General features: G+C 33.8%; 3 protein-coding genes across 4 annotated transcripts in view; 2 read left to right on the forward strand and 1 right to left on the reverse strand.

The window, feature by feature from the left end:
- The first annotated feature begins 118 nt into the window (after positions 1 to 118).
- Positions 119 to 7076, forward strand: LOC125675354 (threonylcarbamoyl-AMP synthase-like). Its single transcript, XM_048912966.2, has 5 exons — positions 119 to 312; positions 2790 to 2985; positions 5053 to 5287; positions 6176 to 6312; positions 6445 to 7076. The coding sequence occupies exons 1-5, from the start codon at positions 225 to 227 to the stop codon at positions 6506 to 6508; spliced, it is 720 nt and encodes a 239-aa protein (XP_048768923.2). The 5' UTR covers positions 119 to 224; the 3' UTR covers positions 6509 to 7076.
- A 1454-nt stretch (positions 7077 to 8530) lies between these two features.
- The window catches only part of LOC125674230 (organic cation transporter protein-like), a 38823-nt gene continuing 25992 nt past the window's right edge, over positions 8531 to 21361 (reverse strand). Inside the window, exon 10 of one of the 2 annotated variants that reach the window (XM_048911336.2) lies at positions 8531 to 11490. In XM_048911336.2, the coding sequence (XP_048767293.2) occupies positions 11409 to 11490 (82 nt within the window). In that variant the 3' untranslated portion in view covers positions 8531 to 11408. The remainder of the gene's footprint in view (positions 11491 to 21361) is intronic. The other variant, XM_048911337.2, reaches the window with a different exon arrangement.
- On the forward strand, positions 11425 to 16480 carry LOC125675635 (uncharacterized). Its single transcript, XM_048913405.2, has 7 exons — positions 11425 to 13981; positions 14338 to 14418; positions 14516 to 14578; positions 14787 to 14927; positions 15302 to 15439; positions 15540 to 15626; positions 16300 to 16480. Exons 1-7 carry the CDS (start codon positions 13895 to 13897, stop codon positions 16360 to 16362), a joined length of 660 nt encoding a protein of 219 aa, XP_048769362.2. The 5' UTR covers positions 11425 to 13894; the 3' UTR covers positions 16363 to 16480.

The following is a 21361-nucleotide window of genomic DNA, read 5'->3' on the forward strand; positions in this document are numbered from 1 at the left end:
TCAAATTGATGAATTCTTATAAAGAATAGAAAATCGTATTGTAGTACTTTTTATGGTACCTTCCCTCCCCTACACAGTGATAAAGAAATAATGATGTTTTTCTCTCTGTTTACATTCGAGCTTGGTTAAACACATTACTGACGTCGATCAAGATGTCTGCGCCCATATGATGCAACAACGTGAAACCACACTTTTGAATAGATATACCCTGAACATGACAACAAATGATTCAATTGTTGAGTAGTTTATGTAGGCAAAATATACATATTGCAGGGAATACAATGGCTCGGGTTGTTGATATTTTCTCAATTGGTAAGATTTATATCTAATTATCTACAGAATACCAAACCAACAACTGTATTGTCAGCTGTTAGTATATTATAGTGTATATCTATATCCTCTTTAGAGTTAATTATCAGAATCTTAAGTTAAGATATACTTTTTTTTACGGAAGTAACAAGTTCCTGTAATTGTGTACACGTGAATATCCTGCCTCTTTTTTTTTTTTTTTTTTTTTTATTATATATGTTTTTGAGAGTGGTTTTAAAATGATATGTAGTAGTTAAGGCTATATGGACTGTAGATATTCGCCTGGATAGCTCAGTGGTTAGAGCACCTGACTAGTAATGCAGAGGTCCTTAACAGTGTTCAAAATTAACCATAGACCGATAAACCGAGTCGATGTTAAATGACAGCGGTCTATGCCAATTGTAATTGGGATAGACCATATTGTCTATGCCGATTTTCTAGGTTTAAAGCAATAAAGTTATCCCAAAAGTAAACGTCCGGTAAACTTTATGAGGAAAGGAGAACATTGTTATGGAAATGGAAAGAAAATATGCTTTCTGAGTCCATTTGAAGTAAATAACAATGTTTTAAATTTGTGTTAATTTTTTTTTTTCAATGTTGCGGTCTATGCCAATACTTATCATTTCCATTAGTGGAACTCTTCAAATTAAAGGAGCGTAAAGTCGTGCTACCGGGACAACATACGTAAACATTACTTAGGCATACATAATATAAATTATGGTATCGGATACATATTATATATAACCAACTGCAAACCACAACACTGATTAAAATTCTAAAGTCAAATTTAGGAATTGATTATTCTTACAAGAAAACAGACGAATTTATTAAACTATGTGAGGGAGTGCAGGTACTAAATCTGCCAAATCTGACCGATATAAAGCATCAATCGCAAGAAGAACTGTGAAGGGAAAAACCTATATGCACATCCAACACAAGAACTTTTCTTGTAATCAATGTGATTAATATGTTTTTAAAGTTATTCTGTCAGACTATGAAGACATTCTATTTTATCATACAATTAGGACAGGTTCATATGGCATGGACTTGGTAATCGTACACGAACACCCCCCCACCCCCCCCCCCCCCCCCCCCCTCTCAATTTCCATATTTTAGAACAAGTTATGTATATGCCATATTGCATTTTTAAAGACGTTTATAACACTAATTAACACAACTAATGCAGTTTGATCAATGGTTATTTTATTTAAAAATACACCATGTATTTTAACTCTTAAAAAAAAGGGGGGGGGGGGTAATGATCGTTTCATTTATGTCCCAGTAATCTCGCACTTGCTCGCGAGACTTGTGCATTTTCTTACCAATGATGCACAAGAGTCATCAAAGCGCGATAATTCTAACGAGCTGGTAATGAGAAGTATTTGATGAGGTCTATGTCATCTTGTTTTGGCACTAAGTTTTAAACCAATTTCAAACACTGGTCCTAGGTTTGATTCCTGGTCCAGCCGTAAATCTCCATGCATTGCTATGGCTATAGTACTTGGTGCCCCTACCATGCCTGAACTTCAGGTGGAAGTCCTGTCAGGAGCAAAAAGAATCTCCGAGGATGAAGATAAATATTTAAGGAGGGAGGAAAGTGTAGTCGGGGCAATATGGACAACATAGATGCGGCATGGATAGCTTAGTGTATAGAGCACCTGACTTGTAATGTAGGGGTCCTGGTTTCGATTCCCTGTCCAGCCATAAAATTTCTCCTATCCTATATTATAGATTATTATTATATTGTTTATACATTCTCTTGCTTGTTATTTGATATATTCAGTAAGGGATAGTACTTACTTATTAAGTGGCATTAGTTCATGATATCAACTACTTATTTTAATAGTCATATCAGCTTCAGAATGAATGATATCACTTAAAGAGAAAGGTGATATCAACTAATCATTTATAATCATTTTTTAAAATTGTTGATGTTAATTTTATATATCATAATACTTAAAAAAGTTCAAGTATTATTTCGTGTGATATGTTAGAAACATTAAGGATGAATAGCTGTATGATATTGGTATCGCTCATTCAAATGTATTTGATATCACTTAATTATTATCAAATCGAATAATTAAATATATGTAATATCACTTAAAATGATGTAAGTGATATCATAAATCATCAAGTGATACAATATACCATAAAGGCACCTCATTTTTCATTTCATAATTTTGAATTCACAAATTTAAACAAAATTAATGCATCTTTTATCATAACTTGTGGTTACAATGTTGAGAATAGGCAAATCTGCTGTGATTTCTAAACATGTAACATGTTTAGAAATCACAGCAGATTTGCCTATTCTCAACATTGTAACCACAAGTAATATTTACATGTAGTTATCTTGATATGACTTAAATTTATCTATAGCCTTTCGACAATACTAATCCATTTGTATGCTAGACATAGACATAGCTAATACATGTAGTATTTTTACTTAGAATTACTTTTTTCTTTTTTTTTTAAAATAGAGTTTGGACAACTTGTGGCCATGGCAACAGAGAGTCTGAAGTCTGGTAAAGTGATCAGCGTGCCGACAGACACTATTTATGGGATTGCTGCCCTTGTTCAGAACAGCGAAGCAGTGGATCGAATGTACAACATAAAAAACAGGAACTTCAGTAAACCATTAGCCATCAGCGTGGCTGAAATAAATGATATCTATAGGTATGTTCAACTTGTTGTAGAAAAGGTCTCAAAACTATGACTATAATTAAGAGTAAGATTAGTTGTTTGGAAAATTAATGAAACACCAATGTCTTCCAGACAGTGAAAAAATGGATTTAGTAATATTCAATCTATGGGTAATTGAAATTAGATTATATGATCTTCTCAAATAGTGTGTTACAACTACAGAAAGGATTTATGCAAAAACCTTGACAATGTCAACAAATATATGAAAAGGAGTTTTTTAATAAAGGGGCATAGCTAAATGTAATAGTGTGGATTGTATAGGTATATAAACAACTCAACACCAATGGTAGGGTTCTATCAGAGTTTGTATTCTTTTCTAATTAACTCTGAAATATATAACAAGAATATCACATATAATATCATGAATTAAAACATATAGTATAAAAATATCTACAAAGAAAACTCATTTGCTCAGCACAGTTTATAACCAAGAGTTATTCCCCTTAATAGTGCTTATAAGGATATATTTGACTATTGATTACTATATGGTATAAATAATAAATAGATTTATCTTACTCGACTATTGCACTTAATTAATCATAGACTATTAATAAACTTGATAAGAATATTCAGAACTTATCATAATGCAAAGAATATACAAAAAATGCAATGTCATACCTATGTGTGACACAGAGCCAAATTTCTGGTCAGGTCCAGAATATTCTATATGCTGGTAATAAATCTACATAAAAATAATGAAATATCAAATACTTGTGTGAAACTAATGTTACATTACTTATTCACACAAGGAAATCATAAAAAGTAAAAATAGCTGAATACTACTCGAACACTCTGACATTCACACATAACATATTTAAACTACTACATTTGATTCAATCATGATTTATAGTTTTAATATACATTCATACTGATATACATTTTACTCTTTAGTTGTAATTGATAACTTAAAGATAATGTAGAAATGCATATGATCACTCTTACTCAATTACCATCATAGAAAATGCATAAAATCTAACTATTCAGCAAATGTATTAATTCAAAGTAAGCACATGTACTTTGAATTATATATGATCATAAAAACTCAAAAGAAAGTCATATTTACTTACAGTCAAATTGTACTAGGAAAATCTTCTGGAAAATCTTCTAGAAAACACTTCTATACTCTTAGAAGACAATTCAAAATGTGAACAATAGTAAAGAGAGGGAACTTAGACAACCAATGAAATTGGAGAGTTCTATATTCTATAAATATTTACATGGTGCTATTACTGACCATTATGATATCATAATCTATAAATAACTTTAGAGATATTTGCATATACTATTAAGTTGTACATAAAATAAATTAAAAGTAAAGACAACTTTTGTCATGTACTAATCTTCATAATCTAAATAATGAAATAATATATTTACTTTAGAAAAATATCACCCTGTCACATAAACATTTGGTTTCTGGTATACTGGATGAAGATCAAGGAGACCTTACTCGTATTTGAGGCTGTAGTAAATGTTGCTCTCCGGGAGATTGGGTCTACATCAATTTTCATCCAGAGACCAACACGTTTTCAGTTGTAGTAAATCCTCATCTCAATATTTTAAAATTAAGATTTCAAATATAATGTAGGTCTTATCTTGTTTATCTGCTTTTAAACTGATGGGGCAGATCAAAGTTTATGGAAATGAAATTTAATATCTTATGGCATGCAAAACTTAATATGAAAAAATATGAACTTTTCCGAAATCATTTTGACCAGACATTAAAAAGCAGCAATGTTGTCAATTGAGGAAAACTCAGAAAATTCTCAAATGAATGATTGATGTCTAGTATGTAATATGGAGTAGCTCCTTGAAAATTTATCAAATCTTAACCCCCCACCACCAAATTTTTTGTTTTTGAAAATACTAAAACTAGTTAGTAAATAGTCTGTTATGATGATTTCAGATTGATTTGATTTTAAAACTTCATGTTTAAACTTTGGAAAATAAATCCAATCTTTTACATTTATTTTCGTTTACAAAAAAGATGGTGATGTGGTTTGGAAAATGATTTTTTTACAGACCATCACATATTTTTTTCAGGTGGGGAAAGGTAACCGTGAGCAGCGAGTTACTGTCTGAACTACTTCCCGGACCAGTGACGGTGGTGTTCAATAGGACCGAGGACTTAAACCCAGAGCTCAATCCTGGAACTTCACTAGTCGGAATCCGGATTCCAGACCACAAGTTTGTGCGGGAGATTTCAAGGTCATGTCAAGGTCCTATAGCCTTAACAAGTGCAAATGTCAGCTCCACTCAAAGCACGCTCAATGTTCAGGTACATGTAACACATCATGTGAAGTAAAGTTAAGAGTTTCTGGTGCAAATTGTACATGTCTAAATTTGTACTAAGTATATCAAATTTTTATGTCCCAAGATCGAAGGACATATTGTTTTTGTCCTGTCTGTCATTCCGTCATTTTTGCTAATAACTTTTGAACACTTTCCTTGGGTACCAAAATATTTGACCCTGTGACCTTGACCTTGGAGGGCCTTCGAGGCCAAGTGGTGAGAGCATCACGCTCAAAATCACACCGCCTCTCACTTCTGTCAGCGCGGGTTCGAATCCCACTCGCGCCGGTAAGTGAGAAAGTTTCCCAGTTTACTTTTGGAAGGTCGGTGGTCTCTTCCCAGGTACATTGTATTTGGGTTCTCTCTTCCACCAGTAAATACTGGATGCCACCAGATAACTGAAAAATTGTTGAGTATGGCGGAAACATCATCTAAACAATGAAAACTAACCATGCTAATAACTTTTGAACAGTAAGCGCTAGAGCTTTGATATTTCACACGAGTATTCCTTTAGATATCTGTTGGTACTAAACCTTTTGACCTTGGCATTTGACCTACTTTTAAAAGATTTGACATTGGTCATTACTTCAAAATGGTAAATATTAGAGCTTTCATATTGCACATGAACATTTCTTGTGACAAGATCTTTCTACTGGTACCAAGATATTTGTCCAGCTCTGCATGGAATTGGCCATTATAAGGGGCATTTGTGTTTCACAATTGCATCTTGTTTAAATTTTGAACCGAGACACCAAGAGACTTTGATTCATTTATTTGTGTTTGAAAAAATCCAAATATCAGGTCTATATGATTTTTAAAATATATAAAATGAATAATTGGATATTTGAATTTTAACACATTTTTGTTTGATCAGGAATTTAAAAATTTGTGGCCCCAGTTGGATATTGTGTTTGATGGTGGAGAACTGGGTGATACATTCCATTCCAGGGCAGGATCCACAGTGGTGGATTTATCAGTCCAGGGCACGTATAAAATCATCAGGGAAGGGAGGTAAGTCTTCTACCTTTGCACTGTAATAAAGATATTCAGAGTCAGTTTTCTTCACGTTATTAAACTGCATGCTGAATTGATTTCCTTGTACTTAAGTGAATTCATGTTCTCCATGTTTCTTTGTGATTGCAGTGCAATAAAGTCCACTCTGGCAGCACTGCATTCTCATCATCTTCAGGACAGAGACAAAAGGTAGCAGGATAGGTGTTTGCAACAATGTTTATACTTACAAGGGGAAATCACTTACAGGGAAAAAATCTCCTCTCTTGGAAGCAGTAAATTGTGTGATACATGCTTGGATACAAAGAGTCGCTTTGTATCATGTGACATAATAATGGACGAAGAAAGAGGAAATATAGTATGTTCTTTGTGATAGTTTGATTTTGAATGGAAATCTTTGAAAAAGATAAAAACAAAATTCTGCCAACTTTGCAAAGTAATTGACATGATTTGGGATGAAACTAAGGTACTTGTTTATTGATACTGTAAGTACAGGGTTGAACACTTTTGGTACACTGCCCCACAGTAGATATGGTACATGTTTGTGGTATTTTATGTTATACATGTTTATTCTACATTTTATTTGTTATACTGATATTCTCCGTGCACGCTGATGCCAATATTATTCATTTTATTGAAATGTAACTCTGCACATCTTTTGATTTTTATATTCATATGAATCTTTAAATATGAATTTATTTTATTTTTACTTTTAATATACAATATTTAATTTCACATGTAATTTTAATAAATCTAATATTTCGTTTAATGTTTATTTTTCTATGAGAAATCATAGTTCATCATTTATATACCTGTGGAAACAGTGTAATGCAAAAACATGAGCATGTTTTTTATTTGTGTTGATGGTTGGGGTGGGCGGAGGCTTATAAACTATATCCTGTTGCAAGGATCTTTTCTTTTGTAAAGTCATAGTTAAACTTGAAATACCATATAAGTAGAATTTTTAGCGAGGATTTAAATTTTGGCATTATGGCATTATTAGGGAGAGTGATGAGGTCGCTAAACTTGAATATCGCTAACAATTTATTCCATATACTGGTAGGAGGTAATAGTAAACCTTTCCTGGAATTATAAAGTCGCTAAAATTAGTGCTCGCTAAATATATATCCCCCATTTTTATGGAAAAATCTCTAAATTTGTGTCTCGCTAAAAATTCTACTTATGTGGTATATATGGGCGTCTGCAAGATATTTATAGCAGATGTCACATCCATTCAAAGGCACCATCATGAATTTTGTTTATCACAGGTAGACAAACTGTACCAAGAAATGTATACGAATATGTAAAATATATATGTTCTCTTTCTGTGTAAAAGAATATATGATGGCCTGTGACACTGTATGCATTAAGGTCATTTACCAGACATGATTGATCTGTTGACTTCTGAATGGATGACTTGGTAACTTGGCTTCTATGGTAAGTTAGAACATTTACAGTTTGTAAGGGCCATTGACTGTTTGATCTGACATGGCAAACTTGCCCATTGTCCTGGCAAACTTGCCCATTGTACATGTTCTAAACTTACCCATTGGTCAATGACTTGGTTCTCGAGTTATTGGTCATATTACATGTACAATTGACGTATGCGTCTTATATCAAGCCCAGTGTCTCCTGTCCTTTTGACCTTGCTAAGGTATCAATTTTGGATCTCAGTAAACTGGAAAGCATGATGACCTTTTGACCTACAAATGATCAGTCTATGAAGTGTATAGTAACTATGACGATCTCTTATGTCAGTAAGACAGCATTTAATCACAACAGGGTAGAGGTCTTTTGACGCGAATCGATAGTGGTCAACTAATAGTCGTAACCAGGGCGACTATGAATGTTTATGGGAATGTCCAGCAGTCATTGGTTTGACATCGAGTGATGATTGTACATGGTCTATTCATAACACACACACACCCCTCCCAGTGATCTTTAACCTGAAATTTGATGACTTGTGAGGTTGAGGTAAAGGATTTTTCAGTCATTGGAATATATGCCTCTGAAGAAATGAAAATTACAAGTTTCATTTGCTAATATAATCACATGAAGAGGTATATAGAATTCTACCACGGTTATTGCAAAGATCAAAGGAATGCCACGGTCATTATTATGCGATATACCTTCATACGTAATAACTGATTATGAAAATCGGACTAGTCATTTGAGGTAAAGGATTTTTCAGTCAAGGGAATATATACATCCGAACAAATGAAAATTACACTTTTTATTTGCTAAAATAATCACAAAGGGTAGACAGAAATAAACAAATGCATTAATACGTATCCTATGATGCTGAGGTCATATGAACAATTCTAAGGTCACTAGAGGAAAACGCGTTCACTGAAGTTCTTGTACAGTCATATTTTTTGCAGCAGATAAAGATGTGGCATTCATACATTACACAGAAATTATTTTAATTACATTCACTCCGTTTTTCCTTAACGTTCTTACTAACTGAAACTGAAAGTTAATTTCTCATAAACTTACGACCTTTGAAATAGGCCAATCAATGCGTATGAATACACTGGACCTAAAGAGTGCAGCACGGGTTTATCATTGAAATGTAAATAGCATTTATTATATGATGATACCCTACGTGCTCCATTCAATATGGTGGTGTGAAAAGGCTCGAGGTATACTTGTATATTCTCATATAATTTCAAATTCTTAAATATTTATATGTCCAATGTTTTTGCCTTTGATATCTTTACAATTGGTACATGTAATGAAAGTCATTTCTCCGTGAATGTGCTACAGTTGTAATTAACGTCAGGGGAATCTGACATAAATGAAAGTAGAATGTATCATTATGATAGTTTTAAAAATTTATTTTTGTATATGAGATTTCTGAAGGTGGATCGATCCTCATGTGACTTATCAATAAGAATGGTTAAAAGTGCAAAAACTGTATTAATTTCCATTCAATATAGTTAAATTTAAACAATAACCAAAGAAAATGTGTATTTTGCCACATTTTTAAAGATGTCAGACATTAAAAAAAAAAATGGAAGTAAAAATTAACATCAGAAAATCACAATTTTCGTTGTACAGAATAATTAAAATAGATAAAAAAATTTTGAATTGACAAATTTTAAATGTCAACAGTTTAAAAAAAAACTTAATTCATAAATATGTATGAATTAATTGTGGATATTAGGGAAATCATGCATAATAGACATGCTGTAGAAGAAATACCAGCATAGGAGTTATTGCCCTTGACAACATTTTTTTTTAATTATAAAGAATCGATTATCTATTGAAAATATACACTTTTTCAATATCAATAGTTTACCAAATTTTTTATTTTATGCAGTAAATAAAATTCCTCTGAAGATATATTTCTATCATGCGCAAAGTTTAATTTGATAAGGATTTTTGCAAAACCTATGACATCACATAAGGATCGATTAACCTTAAATAACACGACGATATGATACGCCAATTTCACAAAAGTAAGAGAAACATGGCTTTACATTTGTTAAACTAGGTTTATAAGACGTAAACTACAAGTTTATAGAGCGTTAATTATAATTAACATTTTGGCAATAATTTGCAGAGCATTATCAAAATTATGTGAGAAATTTTTTAATGTAAATTTAAAGTATTTAATGTTGGAACTTATACCATATGTCTATGCCTATACTTATCAAATGCAAAACCAGGTTTATCAAATTGAATGAACATGTTAATTAATCACGATTTTTCATGATAATTATCACTTGTCAATCGTTTGTCATAGTTAACAGTCGTTAACTATAAAGTGAAGCTATTTTTCAAATAAACCATGTTGGGCCTTATCGTCTGTTGCATACAACTTTAATCTAAAGTAACAATAATTCCAGTTTGTAAACTATAATGGACAGCCGTGAACCATAGGTTAGTGTCAGAAAATATGATTAAGATCCGTTAATTATACATAGTTTAAAATTGCTAACTATAGTTAACAAATCGTGAAACTTAATTCATCAAACTATATATTAAATACTTGTTAATCAAAGATTCGTTGGTTTAGAATTGCCTGGTATGGCGCACACCATGATTTAGAAATGTAAATTATAGATTATTATCATCACCTGTAACTAAAGCTCTGTTAACCGACCAGTAAACCTAGTTATAATGTTTTCTCAATCATTTTTGTGAACTCGGCGTGTCATATAACGATCCTCTGAATGTCAAGGTCATTTGAAGAATGCCAAGGTTACTCGAAGAAAAAAGGAATATTTCTTGTCCAAGTTGCTGCTATATTTTTTCCATGTTGAAATGATGCTCATCCTCGTCCTGAAAGCTACATGATTATGAAATAAAGATTTCTCGCATGAAAAAAAAAAAAAAAAAAAAACCACAAAAAAAAAAAAAAAAAAAAAACCCCACAAAAAAAGAAACAAACACGTGTTAAAGGTCACAGCTCAGGATATTAGGATAAATATCTGTTTGTTCCATTTGAACTTTAGAAGTACGGATTTGACTTTGAAACATACAGTAAATTTTGAAATGACTTGGTTTGTAATGTGGTCTTTTGGGGTATTGCAGTGCATTCCCGCATGGAAAGGTCTAATTGTGTTTATTTTTAAAAAGATCAATATTAAGATAAAATTCTGCGATACAGTTAAAACCTCTAAAAATCTAGAGACCTTTAAAGGTCGTTCATCGTCACGATGCACATACTGAGAACAGTATTCTTGCACCCCTAGGCCCCAATTTGGCTTTTTTAAAAATAATAATAATGAGATATAAAAATGAAAGATGTTTGACAATTTTACAGGAATTGCAGACAATATATGTCACACACTTCATCTCCATATAATTGTAAATTCAACTATATGCATGTACTTATCCTCAAATACACACGGATTCAGCACCACATGGACGTAGGCTAATCAAGAACGATACGAAGATTCTCTTTGGAGGCAGTAAATATTCATGGAAGAAATGGAGTGAACAAAAAAAGAAACGACCCTAAGGATGAAAATTTAAAGATAAGCGTGGGTTTATGTAAATGATTTCAAATATAAATGGATTTCTAGCATGCATTCTATCAGGTGTTGATAAATACAAAATCTGCAATAAGCAGCCTAAAATGTCCCAGATTATAATTTTGTGGAGTCTTCTGTAAAAACTCTGTTGTCGTAGGCATTGGAAGATCCATTTTCTTGGTATTTTGTGGCTCGCCTGTAAGAAACAAAAAAAGAATTTAAGGTGAAAATAAAAATTCAGGGTATAAAGAATTAGAAAATAAATTCATCAAGCAATAATTAAGTAGTTGGATAACAAGAGGCCCATGGGCCACATCGCTCACATGAGTCAGATTGCCCTTGCTGTTATTCAGCTATTGTGATTTTTGAAAGATTTTTGCAATCTTTATTCCCATGAATTTTTTTTTTATTGTAACCTCAACTTAGCCCCATTAAGGTCACGATATAACCATGACACAATGTCACAAGATGAAAGAAAAATCATGTATGAAATGCAAGGTCTTGTCATTAGGACGGTCTATAAACAAAATTGCTTAGGTTAACTTTCCTAATATGTAGGTCAAAATCCAAGGTCAAGGTTACAGGGTCAAAACTTTTAGTACAAAAAGAAAGGTATTGTCACAAGGAATAAAAATATAAAAAATGAGAGCCCTATATCACTCTCCATTCAAAAGTTATGCGCAAGGTTCAAGTTTTGTAGAAAGATAGAGCAAAAAACATACCCCCCCCCCCTTTTTTTTTAGTCATGCGGCATAAAAGATTGAGCCAACACAACTTACATACATGGGAGCATTTGCATTCTCCAAATCTACAATACCTGGAAAAAGCTTGCAAATATGACTAATCATGACCCAGCTGTTATTGAGAAAAAGATTTTTGAAATTGTCTTTACTACATACATGTATTCCCATGTAAACTTTGATTCTCTGTTGTGGCCTTACCCCATCCCCGGGGACCACAATTTTAAACTTGAATCTGCATTACCTAGGAATGCTTGAGTAATCATGACCCTGTTGTTCTTGAGAGGATTCTATATACAGTATTCCCATGTAAAACAGTGATCCCCTATTGTGGCCCCATCCTATCCTCGGGGGTTATGATTTGAACAAACTTCAATCTACACTACCTGGGGATGCCTGCAAATCATTATGAGTATTCATGACCCTGGTATAATATTCCCAAAGATTTTTCTCTTATATTCTCATTTAAAAGTTTGATCCCTATTGTGGTCTCACCCTACCCCTGTGGGCTACAATTTGACCAAACTTGAATTTGTAATACCTGGGAATGCTTGTATATTCAGGAGCGTCGGCATGTGTTTGACATTGGGGAGGCGAACTGGATCGAAAGGGGGGGGGGGTCTAAGTATAAGTAACATGTGTTGACTTATATTCAGATTTCCACCTGAATCTTGATATTCTTTTTCTATTCTGTCAATGCCATAAAGACACCACCTGATAATACTTATAAGCCAGACCCCACTTTCATATGTAACAAACTCAGAAAGACAAAAATAATAATAAAAATTCCAATCACTTGTAAGATGTTAATTACTTATGAACTGAAACTCTTAATTTGCAGACACTAGGAATTTGATGAAGCAATATTTAATAACAATTTCATATTGGCATCATTGACATATCAATCATTTCATCACAATATTCAGATTTTTAATTAAGCTTAAGATATATCATGATCTTTTGCCTGAAAATAAGAGAAAGAAATGAAGATTTAAAAATATTTTCCAAATATCGTGTTTAGTGTAATTGACGTATTTGAACCACAGTGGCTGGGCCCAAAACGGGCTTAGCCCCTGTGATCAGAGTAGATAAAATGTAATAGTTTGATACTTTGTCATATAATGCAACCATTCGTAAACCAAAGGGGTTGAAAGAATACAATTCTGGATCCTTCTTAATTGTCGAAACAACGCTTAGGAAATAAAGATAAACAGGCTGATCAATACTTGTTAATCCCTCCATTTTCAAAAAGCTTCCAAACATATGTAAGCCCCTTTTATTGTTTACACCCGTCAGGTACAGATACACAGACATACATGTACATCCCATTTTGGGTCTGAGCAAACAATAGCTTTCACACTTGTCGCTCCATTGACCACAGATCGCCGTTATACTCGCCGCTCAAATGAGTAGATATCGCCGTTACAAAGTTGTTAATTTCGTATGTTGTTTTTTATTTATTCATTTTTATTTTTTATTTACTTATTTATTTTTGTAAAATTATTGGGGCGGCAAATGCCGCCCCTGATGTTCTATATATATATCCTTTTCTCCCGTAATTCGAAAGTTCCGTGACTGTCCGTGTTTTGCAAACCGCGATTCTCCATACGTAACAATGGGATGACGTCATGCAGTATTACGTCACGACATTTCCTTTGTTGCTACAACAAGGTGTATCTGGCAAAGCGCAGTGAGTAGACTTTTTTCCTTAAATTGTGTATCACACGAAAGCTCGGGGATCCAGACCGCATTATTTGTAGTTTAGTCTGCGATCTCCTACTTTTGTTGACTTGGTGGCCAAATTTACAGTGTACATGTAACAGCTAACTCTATTTATATGCAACTAAATTTATTTCCTCCATGATTCTAGATCTGAAACTGATAGGACTGATATTGAAAATGGACTCCCCCATTTTTGACATCGCTGGAGATAACAAACAGGAGATGGTAAGAACTATACCACTGCAATAAATGCTTTTCTTGACAGGATAAATCCTGTCTCTCCGTTTCAAGTTATCATGTGCATAAAACTAGCAAGGCTACTGTCTATGTTTCACCGTGAATATCTCTAAAAGTCTTTTAATGTTGTTGTTGATTTTTCAAATTTTGTTCCGTGATATGTTGGCCTTCACATATTTCACCAGAGTATATTATTTAACGGATGTTTATTTTTCGGCAATTAGTATATATGCCAACTGACTCCCTTTAAATAGTGAGAAAGGGTGTAAAACGAACATTATTTTTAATTCTTATCAAATTAAATAAATTATTTTTCTAATTGATGTATTGACAAATATTTACAGAGAGAGTTTGTCGGTCGGAAGAAGATCCTGAAAACTATCGAGAGGATTGAAATTATCAAAGAAAAACACGCAGGCGTCAACGTAAGTTTTGGACGCTTGATGGGTAAACAGTCCAGTGTGTTATTATAAGGTGAAAGGGTTTGAATTGCAGATTCTGTATGTCAATGTTTATTTCCAGATGTTTCTGCCACCATGGGCGACAGACGCCTATTTCGAATCCCTTCACAAACAAGAGACAAAGGTACAGTGTACATCACGAGTTCATCAGATATGAACTAATATCTGTATCTAATTAACTACAATTTGAGAAAAAAATCATTGATATCATTAAATTTTCTTTTTATTTCTGAAGGCTGACGAATGTGGACAACTGCTCAATATACATGTACTGCAATGAACAAACTTTTCTTCAATATGTGAAAAATATAGCATTTGTACTGTTATTTTAGGAACATTTTGGTAGAGAGGCTGGTGAAAATCGCCTTGATACCGAAAAGGATAGCCCACAGCGCCATATAGCTTCACAAACAGACAAGGATGACGAACAAATCCACGTAGCAACAGAGTTGGCCATAAACAAAGGGACTAAGGTACAGCATATCTTCAAACAATTTATGATGTAGATATATGATACTAGTATTGTAATTCTAGTGATATAACACTTGATGTTGTACTGTAACACTAGTAATGTTACACTAGACATGCAACGTTAGTGATGTAGAACTAGTACTCAATCTGTAAAATGGGCAATTTAACGCTATAATCAGTAATGTAATACTAGTAATTTACCATTAGTCATGTAATACTAGTATGTAACCTTAGTAATCATATATTATAAGTAATATAACATATATTATAAATAATATAACATATATCGGTAATGTTACATTAGCAATGCTGTACTAGTAATGTGGCACTAGCCAGTATGTGTTTTAATCTGAAACAAGTTTTATTTCTGTTACAGAACTTCCACGTGCAGGAAAACAGACCTGAGGATGACAGCGAGGATGACAATGAAGATGACACTGAAGATGACAATGAAGAGCCTCTGCCATGGAAGCTGTTCTTGTTCAACATTAACACTTTAAAGATCCCGATTCAGGTATTATTTATTATTTGTTGTATTTGTGATACGAGTAATACCACAATTGTCATTTATAGGGTGTTAATGATACGTATTTTAATAAGCTGCTTTTTATCAGGACAGAGAAAGGTACACTACCGAAGAACTGGAAGACGTCACAGAACCGTCCTTGCCAGGCAGTTCTCTTGTCAACAATGCTAAACCTGTAACTATCCTTACAAATTACTTTCATTTTTATTTTATATCTTAATTAAATCGGTGTAAAAATTACTAGGAATTTATAAACGTTTAATTCTATTGTAAGGAAGTTTGGGAGTAGCACTGTAGGGATAATTTGTAATGGAGAAACGCATATATACTGCATTATCTAAGTTGTAGAAAGTCGGGACATTGGTACTTGATACATTTATATGAAACTCTGTCAGGAAAAAGAACACAAAGTACATGCATATAATGTCCTGCAATACATCGGAATATCGATATTGTATTGTCTGACCCTAACAGATTACAGTTTGCTTTGAGATATAACATTGTAATGTAGGATTATTCTTGATGGGCCATGACTTTGTAAATACAGAGGATATAAATGTCCACATTTCCAGATATTGGGAGTGTATAGTGCATGTGTCTGTCACAACAAGGTGTGCCCAGTATTACACAGGCCAAAGTAAAAAAAAAAAGAAGATTACTGTAAAAACAACATATTGTCAATGCCTGGATTGTAATGTGTGCAGAGCACTCCGAGTCGGAGTTGAATATGCATTGAGTATTTCTCGAGTTGAGTGTACGCCAATACTGTGGGAGGATATTGGTCTGTTAGGATTCATAGGACAGCTCTATATGTCATGAATTTACAACAAAGATCGTATACATTACAGGTGCCTAAACCCAAAAAGCGCGGACTTGGAAGAAGACTGCTGAAGTTTCTGGGAGTGAAATAAAACACGTGTGAATGAACATGAATACAATGCAAATCCTTTTTAAGTTTTCTGTGTTATATCTAAAAAAGTTTGGAAATAATGTTCTTAATTAGATTAAATATTTTTAACTTTATCAACATGTTTTGTTTGTTTTGTTTATGCCCCCGCCACAAAGTGGTCGCGGAATACAGTTTTACACTTGTCTGTCCTTCCGCCACTCATATGTAGAATGTATCCAACTATACTTAAAATATACAGCTATTTCGATCTTAAAAGTAAATAGTACGACCCCGAAAAAAAATATTCCAGAGACGACTTTGCACAATGTAAATGTAAAACGAAAGTAACAAACTGAATTTGGATGGTTTTTGCTTATATGATTAATGAATGTGTGTAATGTGTTATATCTTATATCCTGAGACAAAGTTTAATATGAATATCAACTGGTCATAAAATCATTTACATGTACATAAATTGGATGCATGTACATCACTTTCGCCGATCTAAGTAGATGCAATCTCAATAAGGAACTACATGTAATCGTGTTATACAGATGCCGCCCCAATAATTTTGAAAAAAAGGAGAGGGGATGGGAAAAAATGACAAAATCATGACAGTCGGTGAAATAAAACAAATTATTTGCAGCCGATCTTTGAAGCTTGCGTCAATATCTGATATGTTACCATTCAATTTTACTTGATTGTGTGAATTTTGTAATTTGAACGAAGTTGAGGACAAATTTTTATTCTAATATGTCCTTTGTACAAAAACCTCAGATCTGCATACATAAAAAAATATTATTGGTCGCATGCTTCTATGTTTAGACTGGTACAATAGATGTCAGTTCATAATAGAAAACAAATCTGTAATCTGCGTAAAATTTTAAAAGGTGCTTCACCCTTACGATCTAGCCAAACTATCGTCTAATGTATATGCTGGTTTTTGTTGGTTTCTTTTTTATGTAAACTTGTCTTATAACTTATAACTCTCTTCATGTATGTCCATCCTCTAATATTCACTCCACTTTTCATACTGTGTACATCTTTTTTGTTTATACTTTGTAATTGAATATGTATTATGCTGATGAGCCGTAAGGCTTAAAGCCAATAAACAATACAATCTGTAACATTGGAGAAGCGAACACGACTACGATATCTGTGGTCACTGGAGCAGCGAAGTGTGAACTTTTTTTTTTTTTTAATTTTACACAAGCTTACCATGTATTTGTTGATGATGATTTGGAATCAACAGCAGCGTAGTTTTATTTCATACTGTGTCAACATGACAAAAATATTGATTGATTGTATATTGTTTAATTTCCCTCTCATGAGATTTCACTCATATGGATAAGTCACCATTGCCGGTGAAGGGCTGGAAAATTTAGGCCTATGCTCGGCGCTTATGGTCATTGAGCAGGGAGGGATCTTTATCGTGCCACACGGGACCTCGATTTATACAGTCTCATCCGGAGGACCGCCCCATTTAGTCGCCTCTTACGACAAGCAAGGAGTACTGAGGACTTACATGTACAGTATTCTTACACGGATACTCACAAGAGAGATAATGCTGGTGAAGACACCCCCCCCCCCCTCACATCCGTCTCCCAAACTTTCTGATGCCCCCGTAATTCCAAACTTTCTGAATATGGCCCTTTATTTGAACAACATCGTCGGATTGAACAATTTCCCAAGGATGATTTGTACCAAGATTGTTTAAAATTGTCTTAGTAGTTCTTGAGAAGAAGATTTTTAAACGATGCCACAAAATTTTAACTAATACTTAATAATCTCCATTTCAAAAAGGGCGTGGCACTTCATTTGAAGAAACTTGAATCCCTAACTGCAGACTTCAAAGTTACCTGACAGGTGAGAAAATCACCATTTAAAACTCAGTTCCTTGTCGGAAAAATAATTTTCATGCAGAAAAATAAATTTTCCAGAGGATTTGAACAAAATTCTTACATGATGGGAATTTTGAAATCCTATATAGGAATCTAAAGAAAGTTTTTTTTACCTTCGGCGAAAAAAAAAATCATCTGCAGAAATTCATAAAATCCTATTTCTAAAAGTATTTCCTATGTTTTGATATTACAGGAAGTTCATTTTCATAGAGGAAATGCAATTTTCCTTATGAGTTTCTCCAGATGTGTATTTCTCACTCGTTAGGGTGTAATCATTAGCAATAAAGGGGGTTTCCATGTCTGCATATGAAAGTCTATTACAATCTATGTGCAATTTTGAATTCCTTTCTGCCTAAGGATTGATGGGCGCCGATAAAAAAAACAAGAGGCCCAAGGGCCTAGAATCGCTCTTCTGATAAATTGTACAACCCCACCATTTCTATTCTTAGCCTCTTAGTATTCTAAATCTTTAGTTAAATCCTAAGAATTCAAAAAAAGTAGGTCAATGTGACCTACTTTTTGGTTTACACATTTTGAGAACCCAAGAAATATCAACTGACAAAGTTTGATGATTTTAAGCCAATTAGTATCTGAATATTGAAATATAGCTGTCAAATTCCAATCGTAGGTCATGGTGACCTACTTTTTGGTTGAAACCCTTCGAACATGCAAGACCGAACAACTGACAAAGTTTGATGACTGTAGGTCAAATAGTATCTGAAATATATAAATATAACCGTCCAATTCCAAAAGTAGGTCAAGGTGACCTACTTTTTGGTCGACACACTCCGTAGACTCAAGATGCATCAACTGTCAAAGTTTGATGATTGTTGGTCAATTAGTGACTGAAATATATAAATATAACTGTCAAATGCCAAAAGTAGGTCACAGTGACCTACTTTTTGGTCAATACACTCCGAAGACTCAAGATGCATCAACTGACAAAGTTTGATGATTGTAGGTCAAATAGTGTCTGAAATATAGTAATTTAGCTGTCAAATACCAAAAGTAGGTCACGGTGACCTACTTTTTGGTCGACACAAACCGAAGACTGAGACGCATCAACTGACAAAGTTTGATGATCCTGGTTTTACAGTGCCCAAAATATGCATCTAAAATTGAAAATGTGAAATTTGAATATCTGCAAAATTCAAAAAGTAGGTCACTGTGACCTACTTTTTTATAAATATGTTTCAAGGCCTCAAGATGCATCAACTTACAAGATTTGATGATTCTAAACCTCTCGGTATTTGAAATAACAACTTAAAATATATCTATAAATGATAAGCCATAAAATTCAGAAAGTAGGTCACGGTGACCTATTTTTCAGTTGACGCATTTCAAGGTCCCATGATCCACCAACTGACAAGTTTTGATGATCATAGGCATCAAAGTGTCCAAGATATGCATCAAAATTAATTTTAAAATAAATACCTGCAAAATTCAAAAAGTAGGTCACCGTGACCTACTTTTGAGACAACTTGACACAAGGTCCTAAGATGCATCAACTGTCAAAATTTGATGATCCTAGTCCTTATAATGACTAAAATATCAAAGATTTAAGGAAATATAAATTTAGGTCAACTTTGAAGTGACCTTGAGACCACGCCCTTTGCCCCAGGGTAATGCCTTGAACAATTTTTAATCTACAACATATCCTCATCCTTATGTGTAGGTTTGGTGATAATCTGCCCAGTGGTTCTTGAGAAGAAGATTTTTTAGCAACCACTACTTTTGTTTGTATTTTCCTGATTATCTCCCCTTGTTAAAGGGTCACATCCCTCTATTTAGTATGTATGAAAGCCCTTGGGCCAATGATACCCTGTAACAAATTTGAAAAAAATTGGCCAAGGGGTTCTTGAGTTATAGCCCTTTTTCTAAAAAGTTTACGCACACCGCACAAATGGCCATAGCATTAGCTCTTTGAGCCTTCGGCTCAGAAGAGCTAAAAACCGTGTTGATAATTTTAAAAACAGCCATGCAAATACTAGTATTTCGAATTTCATACTACTGGTATGAAGGTTATAAAACTTTTACCGTATAAATCATACTCAAACTCAGCAATGTTTGTTTTCAATATAACTCTGAGCAAGCTCCAAAGCTTTTAAGCATACTCGACCAAATCTTGAGCATGTACTCCATTTGAGTATGAGAATGATTTTATAAAAGTTTTATAACCCTCACTTTTGAGTATGCATGGCGTTTGAAATTGAGTATGAAAACGTGCTCAAAAAAGTTTTATAACCTCCAGGCTTGATCTTTGTTTATAACCATGGGATTTGTAACATCCTTTGAAAGCAGGGGAGGATCCAGGAATTACGGTTATGGGGGCGCCACTTTATGAGGCAGTGGGTCCAGGGCGAAGCCCTCGTGGGGGTCCAGGGGGCGAAGCCCCCGGAAGCTCCTGGATTTCACAGATTTTATGGGGCTTAAAATATTTCTCCTATTTAGTCATTTGTACTATTTTCTATCATTTTTAAAGGTGAAATTAATAAAATGACCCAAATTTTAAGGGTATTTTGGAAAAAATTAAGTTCCCCCAATAAAGTAATTCAAGAAATCAAAAGATTTTGTAATTTGTTTCTCCGGGAGTGGAAGAAATTATTGCTTCTTTTATCGTTTAGTACATTTTCCGAAACAAGATACCGCGATTTACCTTAAATTTGAAAATTTTAGGGGGGGGGGGGGGGGGGACGGCTGCGCCCCCTCTAAATCCACCACCGGAAAGCGGATGTTGTCCGTGATGAACCTTTCCACGCACACGGAGTATTTGTGAGGATGGATTAAAATCCACATTACGTGAAGTAGTATTCTCCAACGAAGGAGGACAACTTCTCTCTATAATATTCCTTAAAAGGATCTATTTATCACAGCTGCGCTTAATTCGGGAGATACATGTACTTTCCAACGGGTGGTGGAAAAAACTTGCTTTCGTTCTCATACACAGTAATTTGTTTTATAAAGAGTTTTTGTCGTGAACCCGAGATTGCAAACATGGCTTAATTTGATACTAGCAGAAGAAATTATTATACATGAATGCATTCAAGGCAATTTCATTTAAATTAAACATTTTCATTCAATGTCCTCCATAATTTGCAGATGTAAATTTCAATCATTTTC

Source organism: Ostrea edulis, chromosome 3 (assembly GCF_947568905.1).
Source record: "Ostrea edulis chromosome 3, xbOstEdul1.1, whole genome shotgun sequence".
NCBI lineage: Eukaryota > Metazoa > Mollusca > Bivalvia > Ostreida > Ostreidae > Ostrea > Ostrea edulis.

Bases quoted from the DNA above. Each gene is read 5' to 3' on its own strand.
- LOC125675354 (XM_048912966.2), top strand. From the start codon at position 225: ATGATTCAATTGTTGAGTAGTTTATGTAGGCAAAATATACATATTGCA. The intron at 313-2,789 runs GTAAGATTTATA...TTTTTAAAATAG, and splicing joins TGTTGATATTTTCTCAATTG to AGTTTGGACAACTTGTGGCC. The intron at 2,986-5,052 runs GTATGTTCAACT...TATTTTTTTCAG, and splicing joins GAAATAAATGATATCTATAG to GTGGGGAAAGGTAACCGTGA.
- LOC125675635 (XM_048913405.2), top strand. From the start codon at position 13,895: ATGATTCTAGATCTGAAACTGATAGGACTGATATTGAAAATGGACTCC. The intron at 14,579-14,786 runs GTACAGTGTACA...CTGTTATTTTAG, and splicing joins TTCACAAACAAGAGACAAAG to GAACATTTTGGTAGAGAGGC. The intron at 15,627-16,299 runs GTAACTATCCTT...TATACATTACAG, and splicing joins TTGTCAACAATGCTAAACCT to GTGCCTAAACCCAAAAAGCG.